The sequence below is a fragment of the Falco punctatus genome (assembly GCF_963210335.1).
Source record: "Falco punctatus genome assembly, chromosome: Z".
In the NCBI taxonomy this organism is placed as follows: domain Eukaryota; kingdom Metazoa; phylum Chordata; class Aves; order Falconiformes; family Falconidae; genus Falco; species Falco punctatus.
The window spans coordinates 39,480,176-39,496,272 of record NC_137586.1 but is presented as its reverse complement, the minus strand read 5'-3'; the positions used below and the strand labels follow the sequence as shown (position 1 = coordinate 39,496,272).

At 39.1% G+C, this 16,097-nt stretch overlaps 1 protein-coding gene across 1 annotated transcript in view; it reads left to right on the top strand.

Annotated features, from left to right (window-relative positions):
* The window catches only part of TMC1 (transmembrane channel like 1), a 79,257-nt gene that overhangs the window by 19,547 nt on the left and 43,613 nt on the right, over positions 1-16,097 (top strand). The window contains exons 2-3 of the mRNA XM_080373371.1: positions 81-447; positions 5,854-5,994. Of these exons, the coding sequence (XP_080229497.1) occupies positions 81-447; positions 5,854-5,994 (508 nt within the window). The remainder of the gene's footprint in view (positions 1-80; positions 448-5,853; positions 5,995-16,097) is intronic.

Here is a 16,097-nt window from a genome sequence, read left to right as displayed (position 1 = left end):
TCTCTCATGTGGTGCTTGTTTGTTTTGTTTGTTTTGTTTGGTTTTTTTTGTGTTTTTTTTTCCCACCACATATACCACAGGGGGGAAAAGAGCAACATCAAGAACAAGAAGGGGACATGCCAGAGGCAGAGCCAGGCGTGGTGGTGAGGAGAATGAGGATGATGAAGATGAAACAGGGAGAGCTGGGCATCGTAGGCACAGAAATCGTAGAGGACGGGGACGAGGAGCTGGAAATGAGGGCAGTGATTTTGATGTGGACCCTATGAAAACCAGGAAGAACAAGACAAATCAGAAATCCAAGGAAGATGATGAAGAAGTAGAAGATGAAAAAGGAGGTAAAAGTGGGAAAGGCAAAAATGAGAAGAAACAGGACAAAAAGACTGATAAGAAAGGGAAAAAAGAGAAAGCCAACAAGAAGAAAAAAGACAAAAAGAAATCAGGATCTGGGTAATTCAATAATTTTCTTATTTTTCAATACAACCCCAAATATCTTTTATAAAACCTGCTTTCATTTATGGCTGTGAAATACCAAGAGCCAGTATGACTCCTTTACTAACTTACAGCCTGGTTAGAACTGGACAGATTTTTATTGTTTCTGCAATAAGGACATGCTGGCTCAGTGAAATGGAAACTTTCCACAAAGCCTCAGTGGAACTAAGTCAGGGGTTTGTTTGCAGTTCCAGGGTGGGACCTCAGGAAATGACCAGCCAGACCCTTCTAGGATTGCTGATACCCTGAGGATTGGGTCAAATCTGGTCAGGCAGAATGGGAAACTCTAGCCAGGGTCACCCTTATTGTGGTTAAATGCACTAAGTTTATTAAGTTTATGAGCCACTCTCTGGAGAAAGGGAGTGAAAGTGACAGGGAAGGGGAGAAAGTGGCAAAGAGAGGTGATAACAGGTGGGATCTCTCCTGCTCTTTCCCCAAAACTACACTCCCCCCAATCCCAAGCTAACTGTCCAAAGGTCTAGTTTTATTTCCAGTGCTGCAGAACTAAAATCTTTACACTTTTCTCAAGATCAAGTTCTTGTTTCCCAGACAGGTTTCAGCCAGCTTTTTTGTAAAAGATCAGCACTAAAAATTTCAAGAGCCCAGAATCAACGTCTGAGATGGGATCTTCCAGCCTGTCTCCTACTGATTCCCTCTGAAATATTGCCATTGACTTTTCCACAGCATTTAATGTAACCTGGCTTTGGATGACCCCACTAACATGGAGCACTTCAGAAAATTATTTTGTATTTTTCTGCTATCCTGGCAATCTTTTCCTGTCCCTTCTCATGCTATTGAAAAGAAACAACCCCTGGGAATGGTGTATAGTAGAGCAAATGGAGCTAGGCATGCTTGTATCAGTGGAGGGAGACAGAGATTCCCCTTCCTCCATTCAGTGCTTGCTACAGCCGTTTGTGTTCCAGAAGGCATCACTGGAGAACACAGTTGGAGTCAAAAGGAAGAAAAAAACACAGTGAGACATGCTGTTGCATGCTGTCTGTCTATGATCTCATTTCAATGTACTTCTTCATTCCCCTTCCCTACAAGAATGCCTAAAATCTTTCTTTGTCCTGGCTCTTCACTGTGGTGCCAATGATATCCCTCTGCAATTTCCTGTGCTAATAATAACAACAGTCCTGAATGTGTCAAACCATGTTCCTTTGCTTATTGTTGTCTTCCAACATAAACATTTACTAAGCGTTAATTAAAAAAAACCTACCCAGTGAAAATATAACATTGAATAAGGGCACAGTGTTTTTTATTTTATTGTCTTCCAAAGTTCTTAACATTAAAATACATATGTTTAAATTAAATAATTAGAGATTGGTACCTGGAGCAGGCCTTTATTTTTGAAGCAGTAAGCATACATAACATTTGAGGAAAACCAGGATGTTCGGGAAGATACCTGAAGAACATTATATTTTCAGACTTTTAGGGGACCAGCTATAAGATTGCAGAATAATAAATGTAAGAATATTTTAAAAGCTTTTTTTTAAAAAAACCCGAAGTAATCTCAGATCAAAGGAAAATAGGCTGGTGATCAGTTCAGCTGTGATTCAGATAAAGGATTTGCAGACCTTCAGGACAGAAGAGAAGGGTGACAGCATAGAAATATAGCCTGTCCAGCAAGTCCATGAGGACTTATCACAACAAATGATACATACTGTTTAAATGTACATCTTGCTGATGTAGTGTTTCAATTGCCAAGACATTTCAGCATGAAAAAGCATGACAAGAGTGAAACAAGAAGCTGAGAAAGAAACAAACAAACAAACAAAAAAGCCAAAACAAAAAGGAAGAAAAATTAAATGTGATGTTATTCCACAGGGAGGTAATACTGTGTTTGCTGCTGTCATGGATTTTGCTAGGCCCTAGAAACATTACCCTTTTTAGCTAGGGCACAGTACAAGTCAGTAGAATCTGTTATTATCCTCTTCCTCCCTGCTACTTTTCATCTAAATCAGGAAAACCTCTTTAGGCCTTATTATTCTACATAAAGGACATAAAGGAATCCTAGATGAACTCTGTGTTCATTTTTTTTACCTGATTATTTTGATCTCTACTAATCTGTAGTAGTAAGTTTCACAGGGTAATTCCATTGTGAAAGATGTTATTTCTGGGTGAGTTTTAAATCTTCTGCTCTTAGATGGTATTAGTTTTTGATGTGGGTGACTGTTACCTGTTAATGAGGAGGGGGGCCTGCTCTACACTTTTCATAATCATTGTCCCAAAAATATTAATGATAAAATGCTTCTTATAGTCTCACTGTGAAGATCTTTGATATTCTGAGGTTGAAATGCTATTTTATTCTTTACTGGCTTGTCTAATTGTAATTGATTGGTCTTAGATAGAAACTGTATGCAGTCACTAGATCTAAATCCTCAGAGAAGGAATATTCTATTCTGCCTAGCCTGTGTAGTTTCTGTTTTTACTGTATAGCTCTATATGTGAGCAAATAAACTGATTTTTTTTAGGTTTACTAAAGAGTATAAAGCTTATGCTGAAATCCAAATGTACATGCAAGATTAAACCAGTACAATCACCGCATCTTTTTTCTAGCGGGAATATTGCTGAAAAACACTAATTGCCAGGGGATGTTATGGGGATTATCAGTACACAATAGAATTTTCATGAAAAACTAGGAAGATATGTAGTGAAATTTATTCATTTGTCACTCTAGACTCTTAAAGTTCTACCAGTCTTTTCCCTGAAAACATCCAGGCTCCAAGAAATAATTTTCATCTTTATTTTTACCTCTATGAAATGGCTTTTACAGAAATAATGAAAGAAGTAGATTACATCCATAAAGAGGAGATGAAACTAAACCCAAAACACAGATGCACAATATGGGTGTAAAACCAAAACACAGATGAACAGTATGAGCAAGTTCATTATGTGTGTGATTTAAGGAAGTGCCATTGTTTTCAAGAACTCTACTGACTTAGGAAAAGATGCATTGTGTGCATTGAATTGGAGCCAAGGAAGATGGGAGCTTGATGTGAAAATACTTAGGGATGCTTTATGCTCTGTGTTAGCCTAAAGGTCACAGTGAACCCTTCTGGCCTTTAAATGTATGAATCACAATCTTTCATGAACGGCTAAGACTTTTGGTTGCAGAAGACAGAATTCTGATTTCCTGGCTTGAATCTCATAGTGTTCAACTACTCCACTAATGGAAAATCTGCTGTAACTGCTTAAAGTTTGACCATATAGTGTAAATACTCTTGAAAATAATGATTTCCCAAAGATGCTTTTGGAATTTTTATTATTTTTGTTGTTCCAAAAGAAAGTGAAAAATGGATGTGTTTGCAAAGGCAAATAAAACAGTAATGGGCAACAGGCACAATAACCAATATTATCCCTGTTTTACCTCTTGTGTTCTGCTCAGTTTCCAAAGCAGCTCGCTGTGTTAGCACCTGCCACTCATATTTCCCACCACTCTCACTGTAGTCTCGTAAAATGCTATATTTCAATTTTGCATAACCCAACAATCTTCTGTCAAAGGAAATCCTCAATATTGGGCATGTTGCTGTCTGCTTTGTAAGATGCAAAGCAGCCGATTGTAACAACTATGGATTTAAAGCTGTCTCCTTTAATCCTTCTGTTCTTCTCAAAGACATGACTCTCTGCATTATAATGCCTCAAAGTTATATGCAGAAATTTGGCCTTCAACCATTTGACTTAAGTTTTTATATAGTTCTTTCCTTTGCTTGTCACAGTACTGGACTAACAATGAAGATGTCTGATGGTCAGTCGCAGTCTTTCTGTAGATTTTTATTTTCTGTGGCACAGGTTTTTATCACATATAAAGTGATAAGTCTGAAATTTTATGGCTGATGGGTTCAACCTTCTAACATGACCGTCTTTTGAATAAATAGCATTTGAGTCTTTAATAGCAGGGCATCTAATAACTATGAGAGCCTCTTTCTTTCCTTTGCTTAGGAAAGACGCTTAGTCCAGTGTGTCTGAAATTTTTAAACTGATCCCCTGTAGCTTTTGCTAAAATGTTTTATATTTCATGAAAACTAAAGATAGATGACCAATGAGAAATTTTTATTTTGCTGTGTTGCAAAAATAATTTTGCTTTTATTGTGTTAGTTTTGCAACTTTTCATAAATATTCTTGCTGATAAACCCTTTTGTCCTTTATGTAACACAAACAAATCCTTCAACCTTTATATCACACAAATCTTTAACTATAGCTGTTTTATCTGTCTTGGTAGAAGAAAATGTTTATAAGTCCTCGGTTATCCAGAGGATAGAAATTATACAATTAGGTGACTTAGGTAATAAATCGTTTATCTCTGACAACAGATTTTGAATATCAAACTCTCAGAAAGGTGAATTATAAGCAAATCAGTCTGGAAACTGATTGCTTGATAAAGTCTGAATGAACTGTTCCCAAGGTAAACTAGAAAACTATTTAAAAATCCCCAGCAGTACATTATCAAACATTCAAAACAGAAAAAAGAGGCAAAAGAAAACACAACAAACAAACAGAAACACATCAAACTGCTTTAACTAAGAGCTCACTTAGTGGTAGTTGTCACTGTCAGCTTTTTAGGGCAAGAAGTCAGTCTAATGAATTATCTTTTATAATTTTCCTGTTTGCTGGCATGTTGCTAATGACTTGCTATATGCCATTATAAGAGATGTAACATTGCTCACAGAAAAGGATATCTATGCAGGTTTTAGGAAAGTGGACATTGCCTTAGTCAGCATTGCTTTCCAAAGATACTACAAACCAGTGCATGGATAAGAAGTTCAAACTGCAAACACAATATATCTGGAGATGCCATTACTATTGCATCTGCTTAATCTGAGTGTTATGGGTTTGTGTCATGGCCTTGCTGCAATATGGCTTTGAATCTTTCCCATCTCTGAAATATTACTGCCTCGACCAGTGTACAGACTGTGATCTGGTATTTAAATTTGTCTTTGCTGTGACTGTGGTGTCTCTTCTTTCTCCTGTAGTGCACTGAATCAGGGTGAACAAGTTCGTTTTTATGGCTGCAGTTATGGTGTCATTTGCCTGTTGTGAGTTTGGGTTGGACATTTAGGAGGCTGGTTACTTGCGCAGGAAAAATCAGTGGTGGTTAGGCACTTCCCCAGGAGTGCTGTTCACTCTCCATGGGATGCTCTGGGTGTAGTGCTGGCAGAGCTGTGGCTCTGCACTTTGTGTGCAGGCTTTGCCTTTCATACTAAAATTAATAACAAGTCTAGGTGAGCTGTATCCTTCTTTCTGTGCAATAGCAAAGGCATTTATCTAGGTCTCAAAGTTAAGAAAAATTAACACTCTGTGCTTCAGTGAAATCTGTCTGTTCTGAGTTTTGGTGATGGTTTTTATTCCTGTTTTTGTTTGAAGCTCTGATTCCGACTCTGAGGAGGAGCCAATTACAGAGGAGGAATTGGCCAAGCTGAAAGAAGAGGTAGAAGAAAAAAAGAAACTAATTGCCACACTACGAAACAAACCATGGAAGATGAAAAAGAAGCTGTCTGTTCTGAAGTAGGGTTTGATTTCCATAATGAATATCTGCTTTGCTGCTTTGCACTTTGCACTATTTTTCTGAACCTTTGCTTTATTTCTAGACCAACTGACACAATTAACTCCAAACTAACTCTAAATCTCTCTTTCGCAGGATATGCTTTAACAGAAAGTGGAGTAAATGGCATTGCAGATCAATGCTTTCTTGTCTCTGTAGACCTGAAATCAAATACAAAAAACTCAATTAATTTTCTTTTTTAAGTTTGCATTACATCCCCTTACAGAATCTTTCGTTTTCTTCAGCTATGCTAATGATAGTAAATTCTGCTGTTGATAAGTTTAATATCTCATTCAAGAAAGATGATGTAATTTCAGAAATATCTGAAGATTACTTGGGTGGGAAAAGAGGATTTATCTTTCTATTCTAACCTTTTGGAAAGAAAACTGTTTTTTTTGTTTTTTTTTTTTTAACTTATTGTTGTGGTTTAACCGCGGCTGGCAACCAAGCACCACACAGCCACTTGCTCACTCCCCCCTTACCCAGAGGGGTGGGAAGAAGAATCAGAAAAGAATGTAAAACTTGAGGGTTGAGGTAAGACAACTTAATAGTAAACCAAAAGATGCACATGCAAGCAAAGCAAAGCAAGGAATTCATTCACCATTTCCCATCTGCAGGCAGGTGTTCAGCCATCCCCAGGAAAGCCGGGCTCCATCATGTGTAATGGTTACCCAGGAAGACAAACACTATAATGCAGGATATCTTCCCTTCTGTCTTCTTCCCCCAGTTGATATACTCAGCATGCTGTCCCACGGTATGGAATATCCCTTTGGCCAGTTTGGGTCACCTGTCCTGGCTGTGTCCCCTCCCAATGTCCTGTGCCCCTCTAGTGCTCTTGCTGGCAGGGCCCAAGAAACCAGAGTCCTCAACTTAGTATAAACATCACCCAGCAACAACTAAAACCATCAGTGTCCTATCAACATTGTTCTCACACCAAATCCAAAACACAACTGCACCAGCTACTAAGAACAAAACTAACTATCCCAGCTGAAACCAGGACACTTATGAAAAAGCAAACTGATTGGAAATTGAGCTCTTGTTTTCATGCATTTTTAGGTGTGCCACATATAAAATTGTATTTTGCCCTAGCAAACCTATCACTACATTTTCACTAAGGCTAAAAATTAATGAAATTTCATTTACAGTTAAATTTCCACCAAGCACTGGAAATTGGTTAAATACAGATAACTTTATTCTTTTGCCAAAACTGTTACACTCCTCTGTTTTGAAGAACTCAACACTGCAGTACTGCCCAAATACGAACAAAATACATGGCCTTGCTTTATTAGAAACCTCTAATACAGAAAAGATGCTCTCTCCTGCAGACAGTTTTTGATAGATAGAAAACACAGACTAATGGTAGGAGAGAGCATATGAAATATGGCGCGGAAGATCTACAGATCTTTTCCTTCTAGAAGGTAAGGTCATTTTGCGAAGGATACAGTTGCAAAGAGGAAATGGAAGGTATGTTGTGAAAGTGGTAACATGGAAGGGTGTAAAAGACAGCAAAGTACCTAGGAGATGTAAAGTGGAAGCATTGTGAAGGTGAGGGAAATTTCAGAAAAAATAGAAGAGCAGATTAGATAATCTAGTGATTATTCTATTTTGCATAGCCTATAACTGAAGGATCTTCATGTAAATAAAGTTAAAATTATTGTATTCTTACTATGAACAGAACTTCTATTTTTATAGCCATTCTTCTATCCCAGCATTCCTAGCAAATCCTAGTTGATGGGAAACTTCCAGATCTGGTACAGCCCTCAGATTATTTACCGTTATTGCTTTTCTATGTGGGTGGCAATGAAGCTGCCACATGTAGTCCAAGGACAATCAAAATAAACTTCAGGCCTTGGAGTGGATCGTAAGCAAAGTTGGAGTAGCGGTAATTTTTTCTTCTATTCCCCCTGGTTGTGGGCAGTCATACTGGAAGAAACAGATAGAGCTGGTCTTTTAATACATGGCTCCATGGCTGGTGTCACTGACAGAATTTTGGATTTTTCAGTAACAGGATGGTCTACATGGCACCAGGCCTGTGGGTGTTGTATGGAATTCTCTTTCAAAGGGGGAAGAGGGTCTTTGCTCATGAACTAGCAGTACTGATTGACAGAGCTTTAAACTACACTTGAAGGAGGAAGGGGATAACACCAGTCTCATCCATGACAAGTCACGGGATGATACACCAAGGTTTGAGGGATGGGGTGCTGGTGAGGTCCCTCAGCCTGTTGCTCTGTGACCTGCTGGGTACACTGGAGCACATTTAAGTCTTACAAAGAGGAGCCAAGGGCTTCTGAAGTAATAGGAGTCAACAGGAAAGCACCAGGGAAATACCTCAAAGGAATTACAGGTAAGCTCCTCTAAAAAGATGACATGACTGACAGCCCAGCTGAAGTGCCTCTATCCCAATGCATGCAGCATGGGCCACAAACAGGAGCTGGAAGCCACTGTGCTGCTACAGAGTTATGACCTAGCTGCCATTACTGAAACTTAGTGGGATGAATCCTGGGACTGAAGGTCCCTGCTATTGGTGGCTACAAGCTGTTCAGAAGAGACAGGAGAGGACAAAGGCGTGGAAGGGTTGCCTTTATGTCAAGAAATGGATAGATTGTGAAGAGCTGTCTCTGAAGAATAGCCATGAGCCTGTTGAAAGCTTATGGGTAAGAATTAGAGACCAAGAAAACAAATAGAACTTTGTGGCCAGGCTTTCTGCAGACTTCCCAATCAAAAGCCTCCTTACTCCAGCCACAGGAGGCATCATGGTTGCAGACTCCCATGCTGCTGGGGGACTGACATCTACTGGAAAAGTAGCAGAGAGAGCTGCAGGCAATCCAGGAGACTCCTGGAGTGCATTGAATGGTTAACTTTTTAGGTGCGGTAATAGGCAGCCCTACCAGAGGGGACGTGATACTGTAGGTCAATCAGAAACATGACGACTAGAGGCAGCCTGGGCTACAGTGATCATGCACTGTTAGAGTTTGTAGTCCTGAGGGATAGGGGACAGGCAAAAAATACTGTCAGTAGCCTGAATTTTAGGAAAGCAAAATGCCAGCTCTTCAAGAAAGTAGAATCAGACTAGATATAAGGAAGACATTTGTTACAATGAACATGGCAAAACACTGGAACAGGTTGCCCAGAGCAGCTGTGGATGCCCCATCCCTGGAAACGTGCAAGGTCAGATTGGATGGAGCTCTGAGCAACCTGCTCTAGTTAAAGATGTCCCTGCTCATTGCGAGGAGGTTGGACTAGATGACCTTTAAAGATCCCTTCGAACCCAAATCATTCTATGATTCTGTCATCAACATCAGCTTGTTCTCTCAGTCTGCTTATATGACACTGTAAAAAAGACATGTTTGAAGACTAACTGAAAAATATGTTTGCAGTGCTGGGAAATGTTGATTAACTACAGAGAGAAACCTCTAAATCAGATATGTAATTTTTCACATGATACGTTTTAGCTCAGCCACTAGTTGTGGGTTTGAATGAGGAGACCCTCAATGAACATCTGCAGCCTGTGTCATCTTTTACGGGTCAGAGGGAGTGGGAATATCAATCCTTTCTGGCTTAAAAAAAATCTGTGTTACTAGGAAATGTTTGTAATTACATGACAGCTTCTAGTTATCCTCAGTGAATGTTAAATTACTGCACTTATTTTATTCTCTGAGGAGGGCTTTCTCATTTAAGCCAATAATGAGTTTTCAAAATCCCACCCTTGTTACATGTCTTTTTATTTTAACAATTTCTTTCTTAATATTTAGGGTGAAATGGTCTTGTACATTCAGGATGGACAGCAATTCCACCTAAATGTCCATTAGTTTATCAACTATATTCTCATGTTTATGAAATCTAGACTGGGACACTAAACATGCACTCAATTTTATTTGCCAACATCAAGAGGTTTATTTTAGTAAAAAACATGCGTCAATGTGCTCTTTTGGCAGTTTGTGACTTTTTTTTCAGCTCTGCTTTGCTACAGCCCTCTCTGAAGTAGACTTGGAAGCATATTACCAGCTTATTTGCCCTAGAAAAATGTGTATGCCAAAAGCAAATGACAGTTTTTTCCATATTAGCTTATTTATTTTAAATCTAATTTTAATAAATGAAGAATTACTTTTATTGCTGTGTTTCTCTGTCAAAAAAGTTTTCAAAAATAGTCACCTTTTATTCCAGGCAATCCCATTCAAGTTGTCACAATTCTGTACAGAATCATGCATATCTCAGCAGACAAAACACGTAAATCCAGCAAACAGCTGGAACAATAATAATAAAAAAAGGTAAAACCTAATATTTAGTCACATTCTTAAATGTGTGTGCTGAGAATTAGGTTTTTTAAATTTGCGTTTTGCATTTTAGGTGAAAATGATGGAATTTGGAAGCACTCAGTACCTTTGAAAAAATCAAACAAAATCATTTACATACCAAAATACACTCATAGACTAAGTTTTCTGGAGTCCTGGTTTTTTAATTGGCTTTTTGGAGCCTAAGTTCACCTGAGTTGCAATGGAAGACCTGGTGTTATTACGCTGCTTAAAATAAGTGCTATCTAGGTGATGTATTACAATGGTAGTCATAATAATACAGAAGTACCTATATTAGCACATTTTAGGTTATCTATATATTTGTTTTGTATTTTGCCAAGTTACTTAAGATTTATACCAGAATCATTAGTCTTACAGATTGCCATTACACATGTGGAAAATGGACACACAAAGTCTTTAAGTGCCTTGAACTTGTAAATGAATAATGTGACTTTTGAATACTCTTATAATACCATCTCTTGCTGCTGAAACTTTTGGTCAACAGTTATTTTCTCTGTCATCTGCTTCTTCTTCAGTGAAGGTTTGAGGGTATTATGGGATGTGTGGGAAAGGAAACAAGACTATCTTCTTAGAGACGGAAGAAGAAATTTCCTTATTCTTTGTCTTCCAGCTTCTACAATAGAGAGAGACTTCATTGGAGATTTCTTCTCAGCATTAAGAGGAATGTTCTTTAGTGTGAACCAAACCCAACTTCCATGTTTGTTCTGTATTAGCATCAATTTTTTTCCAAGAATGAAAAAAAGATATTCCCTAGGAATGCTCAAGGTTTTGTTACATATTCATGACAAAATAAGACCAAAAAAATTTACTTTTTTCATATTACTCTGAAAAGTGAATATTAGGGATAATTAAGACTTTTCATTCTAAATACTATTTTTTTTAAAGAAGTGTTAATTTATCAGAACAAACTATTTTTGGGGAAAGATTTAATTTTGACTATTTTTTTTTTAAAGTGACAATAAATTTTAAATTGTTGAAACATTTTGTTTAAGCATTTTCAAGACTGAACAATCCCCTCACTTCGATGATTCAAAACCAATTTTTCCATAACATGAAATTATGGGATAGGAAAGTGATTTCTACTTAGGTCAAGTGACTACTTTGTGAAATAGTCCATCTTCCTTAATTTTTTTATTCTGAAAATACATGAATGAACAATAACTTTAGAAAACAGATGCAGAACTCATTGCTTTGTAGAAAATAACTTCTGTCAAAACCTGGCTGAATTACTCATTGCTGAAATGGCATTTTTCATAGAGATGCACTGGTAAATTAGATCAGCTCTAATTTCTAATTTACACCCCTGTGTCTAGAAAGATGCATTTCAAACAGCCCCCATTCTCTGAAGAACCATCACTGAGGATACTACTCTGCTGCATGGTCTCTCTGCGATTTGAAGTTAAGCTGTACCAGCACTGTCAGACTCTAGCCTCTCCTTGAGACATCATGATCAGATCTTTACAGTCTGGAGATGTGAAAAAAGTGAAGAAGAAGCCAAGGAGAGGAATGAAAAGGTGTTTTATGGGAAATAGCATCGCCACTCTCCCAGGCCCTAAGCGATAGACTTGTTAGGCTGTGGGCTGGGGACATATGCGTCCATGCTCTTGAGAGCATGTGTGTGGCTGGAGTTTAGACTTTTTTTCGTTTCCAAGACAAATATTTTCCTTCAGAAGAATTTTCTTTTTTTTTTTTCCTTTTTTTTCCTTCCACTGGTTTCCATGGTTTGTGAGTATGCTGTGCCTTTTCTATGGGAGATGAAGATTTGTCCCCATTTGTTCCTTGTTAGTGCACATAACACTTATAATCAAAGTTTTGTGCTATAAAAATAGCAAAAGCTATTAACAGCTATGTAGTTTACATCCACCAGCAAAGCCTGTTATGGTACCATATAATCAGAGAACTGAGCACAAGAATCCAGAAATGTGCTTTCAAGCTGTACCACAAGCAAGTTTGTGGACTATCAAAAGAAATGAAATGACAATACCCCTGCCCTTCCCACCCCCAACCAAAAAAAAGGCAGTCAAATGTCAAGCTTCTTAGGCTTTTTAAAAGACATCCAATTAAATACAGACCCTAAAAAAAGCCATGACCACTTTTTGTTTTTTTCTAAGAACAACAGAGCAGAAAAGTCTCTTCTCCATCTACCAGGGACAGAATATAATATGGTGATTTTTCAGTATTTTTTTAGCATCGTTTATTTTATTACAGGACTTAGATTACCCATCCAGACAGATGAATCGGAAACAGAATATTTTATAAGCATACAAAACCAAAAGATACATGACATGCATGTGTGGGTTGGGGAAGTTTCCCATTTTTAGATGTGTTCTTTGTACTCCAATGAATCAGTATTTCATGTCTCTTAGTGTGGATGTACTGGCAGTCCTGGAGGCTAGCCTGGATGTCCTGGAGGACAGCTGGGTACTAAATAACACTATAATTTGTTGATTATTACTGCTGAACTGATTTTCAAGTGAGCTTTGCTTGACAACTATTGTTTGGCAGTCAGTTTTTAACCAATCTTTTTAAGACTTGGAGAAATCCTGGGTGATCAATATTAATATGACATTTCCTTTTTAATGAGTTTTTAGATCTCAGAGACTGAAACCTTCCTGAACTGTTACTGAAAAATGTGAGCAATCCACTTAAATGCTATTCATAGCAATAACCTCTGAGAGCTGTAATTCATCCTCTCAGTGCAACACTGAAGTGCCTGAAGTACCATACACCTAGCACTTTGGAAGCTGTAACTGCACACCTAGTGTTAATAATTAACTCAGGCTTCTCTGGGACAATAATGCCTGGCCCCATGCAACATTTATTAGTTCCTTGTGTCTGTAATTCAATTAATAAGGTTTCTCTGAAGCTTCTTTAAATTCACAGTTAGCTAACGGGCCACACTTTGGCCTATCTTGTGATATAGATAATTTACCTATAACACATGATACCAGTGATTACAAAGCTCAGTTTTGTCTCTCTGTGTTGTTTTTGACACGTCCTCATGTTAGTGAAGTTGCATGACTTCCAAGCAGGCATGCATATATATGTATGTGGTTTCTAAAACAGTTCTATGGGTTTAGGGCTACTTTTATTGCTTGATCGTTTTTCCTGTCCTCACATTTTACTTTTAGCACAAAAGGAAGGGAGGAAAGGACAAAGTATTGCAAAAATCCGCAGGGATGTACAAATAGAGGACTTTTGGTGAGATAGCTTAGACATCAAGGTAGAAACCTGAATTAAGTAACATATTGGATTATATTTAACAAAAAAGAATACGTGTCACAGACATGGAAAGGACATTGCAAGCCCGTTCTGTGACTGAATGGTGCCAAGTTATTGCTGAACTTCTAAAGCTGGAAAGCTTGAGTAGAAGTCAAGGAAATATCTCCTTAACCTACAAATCACAGAGGTCAGGAGTAATCCAGAGGGACTAACCTGCTGCAGAGCTAGTGAGGGAAGAAAGGCTGAGGAGGAGAAAGAAAACATGTTCTGTTTGATGGCTTCAGCATTGTCTGGCAGTTAGGGTTTCTATAATACTTCCTTGCACAAACCTGCACATATTTCTCCTTCATTACCCACAGGCTCTCCTTCAGGCTCTGCTTCTGCACTGAATTTGCTTTTCAGATATTTCATTAAAACTCTGGTGGGAAATTTTCTTAGAATCAAATTGTTACAGAAATTTGCATTAAACTACCAATTAAGTAAGATCTTGAAGTCACGCAAATATTCACGGCTGCAGCTAACACATAAGCCGCTGTGGAGCACTTAATAATGCCTTTCTATATCTGCATGTGGCTGGGTGACTTCATAAGATTTAGTCTTTTTCAATGAGCAATATGAAAATGCTATTTAGAATGTTATTGGTAAAATCCACCTCACCCCAAGAGGTAACACAGGCTTGTAGAACATCAAAGGTAGCTTGACTGCATTTATTCCAAGAGCAGAAGACGATTTGCACTCTTTCCTTTCACAAAGTATTATTTTTTAAAAATATAATAATCATAGAACCTACATAATAATCATAGAATCATTTAGGTTGGAAAGGATCCTTTAAGATAATTGAGTCCAACTCTTAACCTAGCACTGCCAAGTCCACCACTAAACCATTTCCCTAAGTGCCACATCTACACATCTTTTAAATACCTCCAGGAATGGTCACCATTCTTCCCTGGGAAGCCTATTCCAATGCTTGATAACTCTTTCAGTGAAAAATTTTTTCCTAATATCCAGTCTAAACCTCCTCTGGTGCAACGTGAGGCCTTTTCGTCTTGTCCCATCGCTTGCTACTTGGGAGAAGAGACCGACACTCACCTGGCTACAACCTCCTGTCAGGGAGCTGTAGAGAGCAATGAGGTCTCCCCTCAGCCTCCTTTTCTCCAGGCTAAACCGCCCCCGTTCCCTCAGCTGCTCCCCGTCAGACTTGTGCCCCAGACCCTGCACCAGCCTCGCTGCCCGCTCTGGCCACGCTGCAGCACCTCAGCGTCCCTCTTGCAGTGAGGGGCCCAAACCTGAACACAGCGTTCGAGGTGCGGCCTCACCAGTGCCCAGTACAGGGGGACCATCGCTGCCCTGGTCCTGCTGGCCACACCGTGTCTGGTACCAGCCAGGGTGCTGCTGGCCGCCTTGGCCACCTGGGCACACTGCTGGCTCACGCCCAGCCGGCTGTGGACCAGCACCCCCAGGCCCTTTCCCACCAGGCCCTTTCCAGCCACTCTGCCCCAGCCTGTAGCGCTGTGTGGGGCTGCTGTGACACAAGGGCAGGACCCGGCACTGAGCCCTGTTGAACCTCACAGGAATGGCCTCGGCCCATCGCTCCAGCCTGCCCAGGTCCCTCTGCACAGCCTGACTGCCCTCCAGCAGGTCAACGCTCCCCGTCCCTACTCAGCGTCATCTGCAAACTTACTAAGGGTGCACCCAAAGCCCTTGTCCAGGTCATTGATAAAGATGTTAAACAGGACTGGCCCCAGTACTGAGCCCTGGGGAACACCACTTGTGACCAGCCACCAGCTGGATGATGCTCCACTCACCACAATCCTTTGGGCCATATAAGCATGTGCTACTTTTTTATTAACTATGTGCCTATTACTAACTATGTGAAGATTTTGACTATTACTTTAGAAGAGTGGGAAATATTAATAGCCACAATTTTTAATATGTGTTAGGAACCTCCTCTTGTCATAGTCAGTGTGAAATATGCATTAATGCCAAAATTACCATTAATTCCAAAAATCACAGTGTATTCTAAGTAGACTAGAACACAAATGGAAAACTAATATTGTAAATTTATCATTTACACTTAGTTGATTTTTTTTTCAAGGTGTATACAACAAATTTTTAAGTGCATGAAAGCAACATACAAAAATATGAGAGGAGCTGCTTAATACTTATTTCATGGAACGTGAAAGTAGCTTCATAAATATTGGATTGCATGGATCCAACTGGTTTTGTGCTCCAGTCTTGCATGTGTAACTCAGTTGACTGCATGTGTCTCTGTATGCAGTCAATAAGAAGTTTAACTGGTATCAGATCATCATCTGGTTTGTTTGTGGTACAATGATGTATTTAATCCAATGCAGGCCAGCCAATGGAGTGAAAACCTGAGAAAAACAGATTATAAAGCATTAACACTTAAGGGGGGTGTATAACATTTCTGTGACCAGCACATACAGGAGTGGGTCAGTGTTGAGGAAGAAGGGATGCAGGGAGAAAGGAAACCTCAGCACTGGCAAAGTAAAACCCAGGGAAGCATTCAA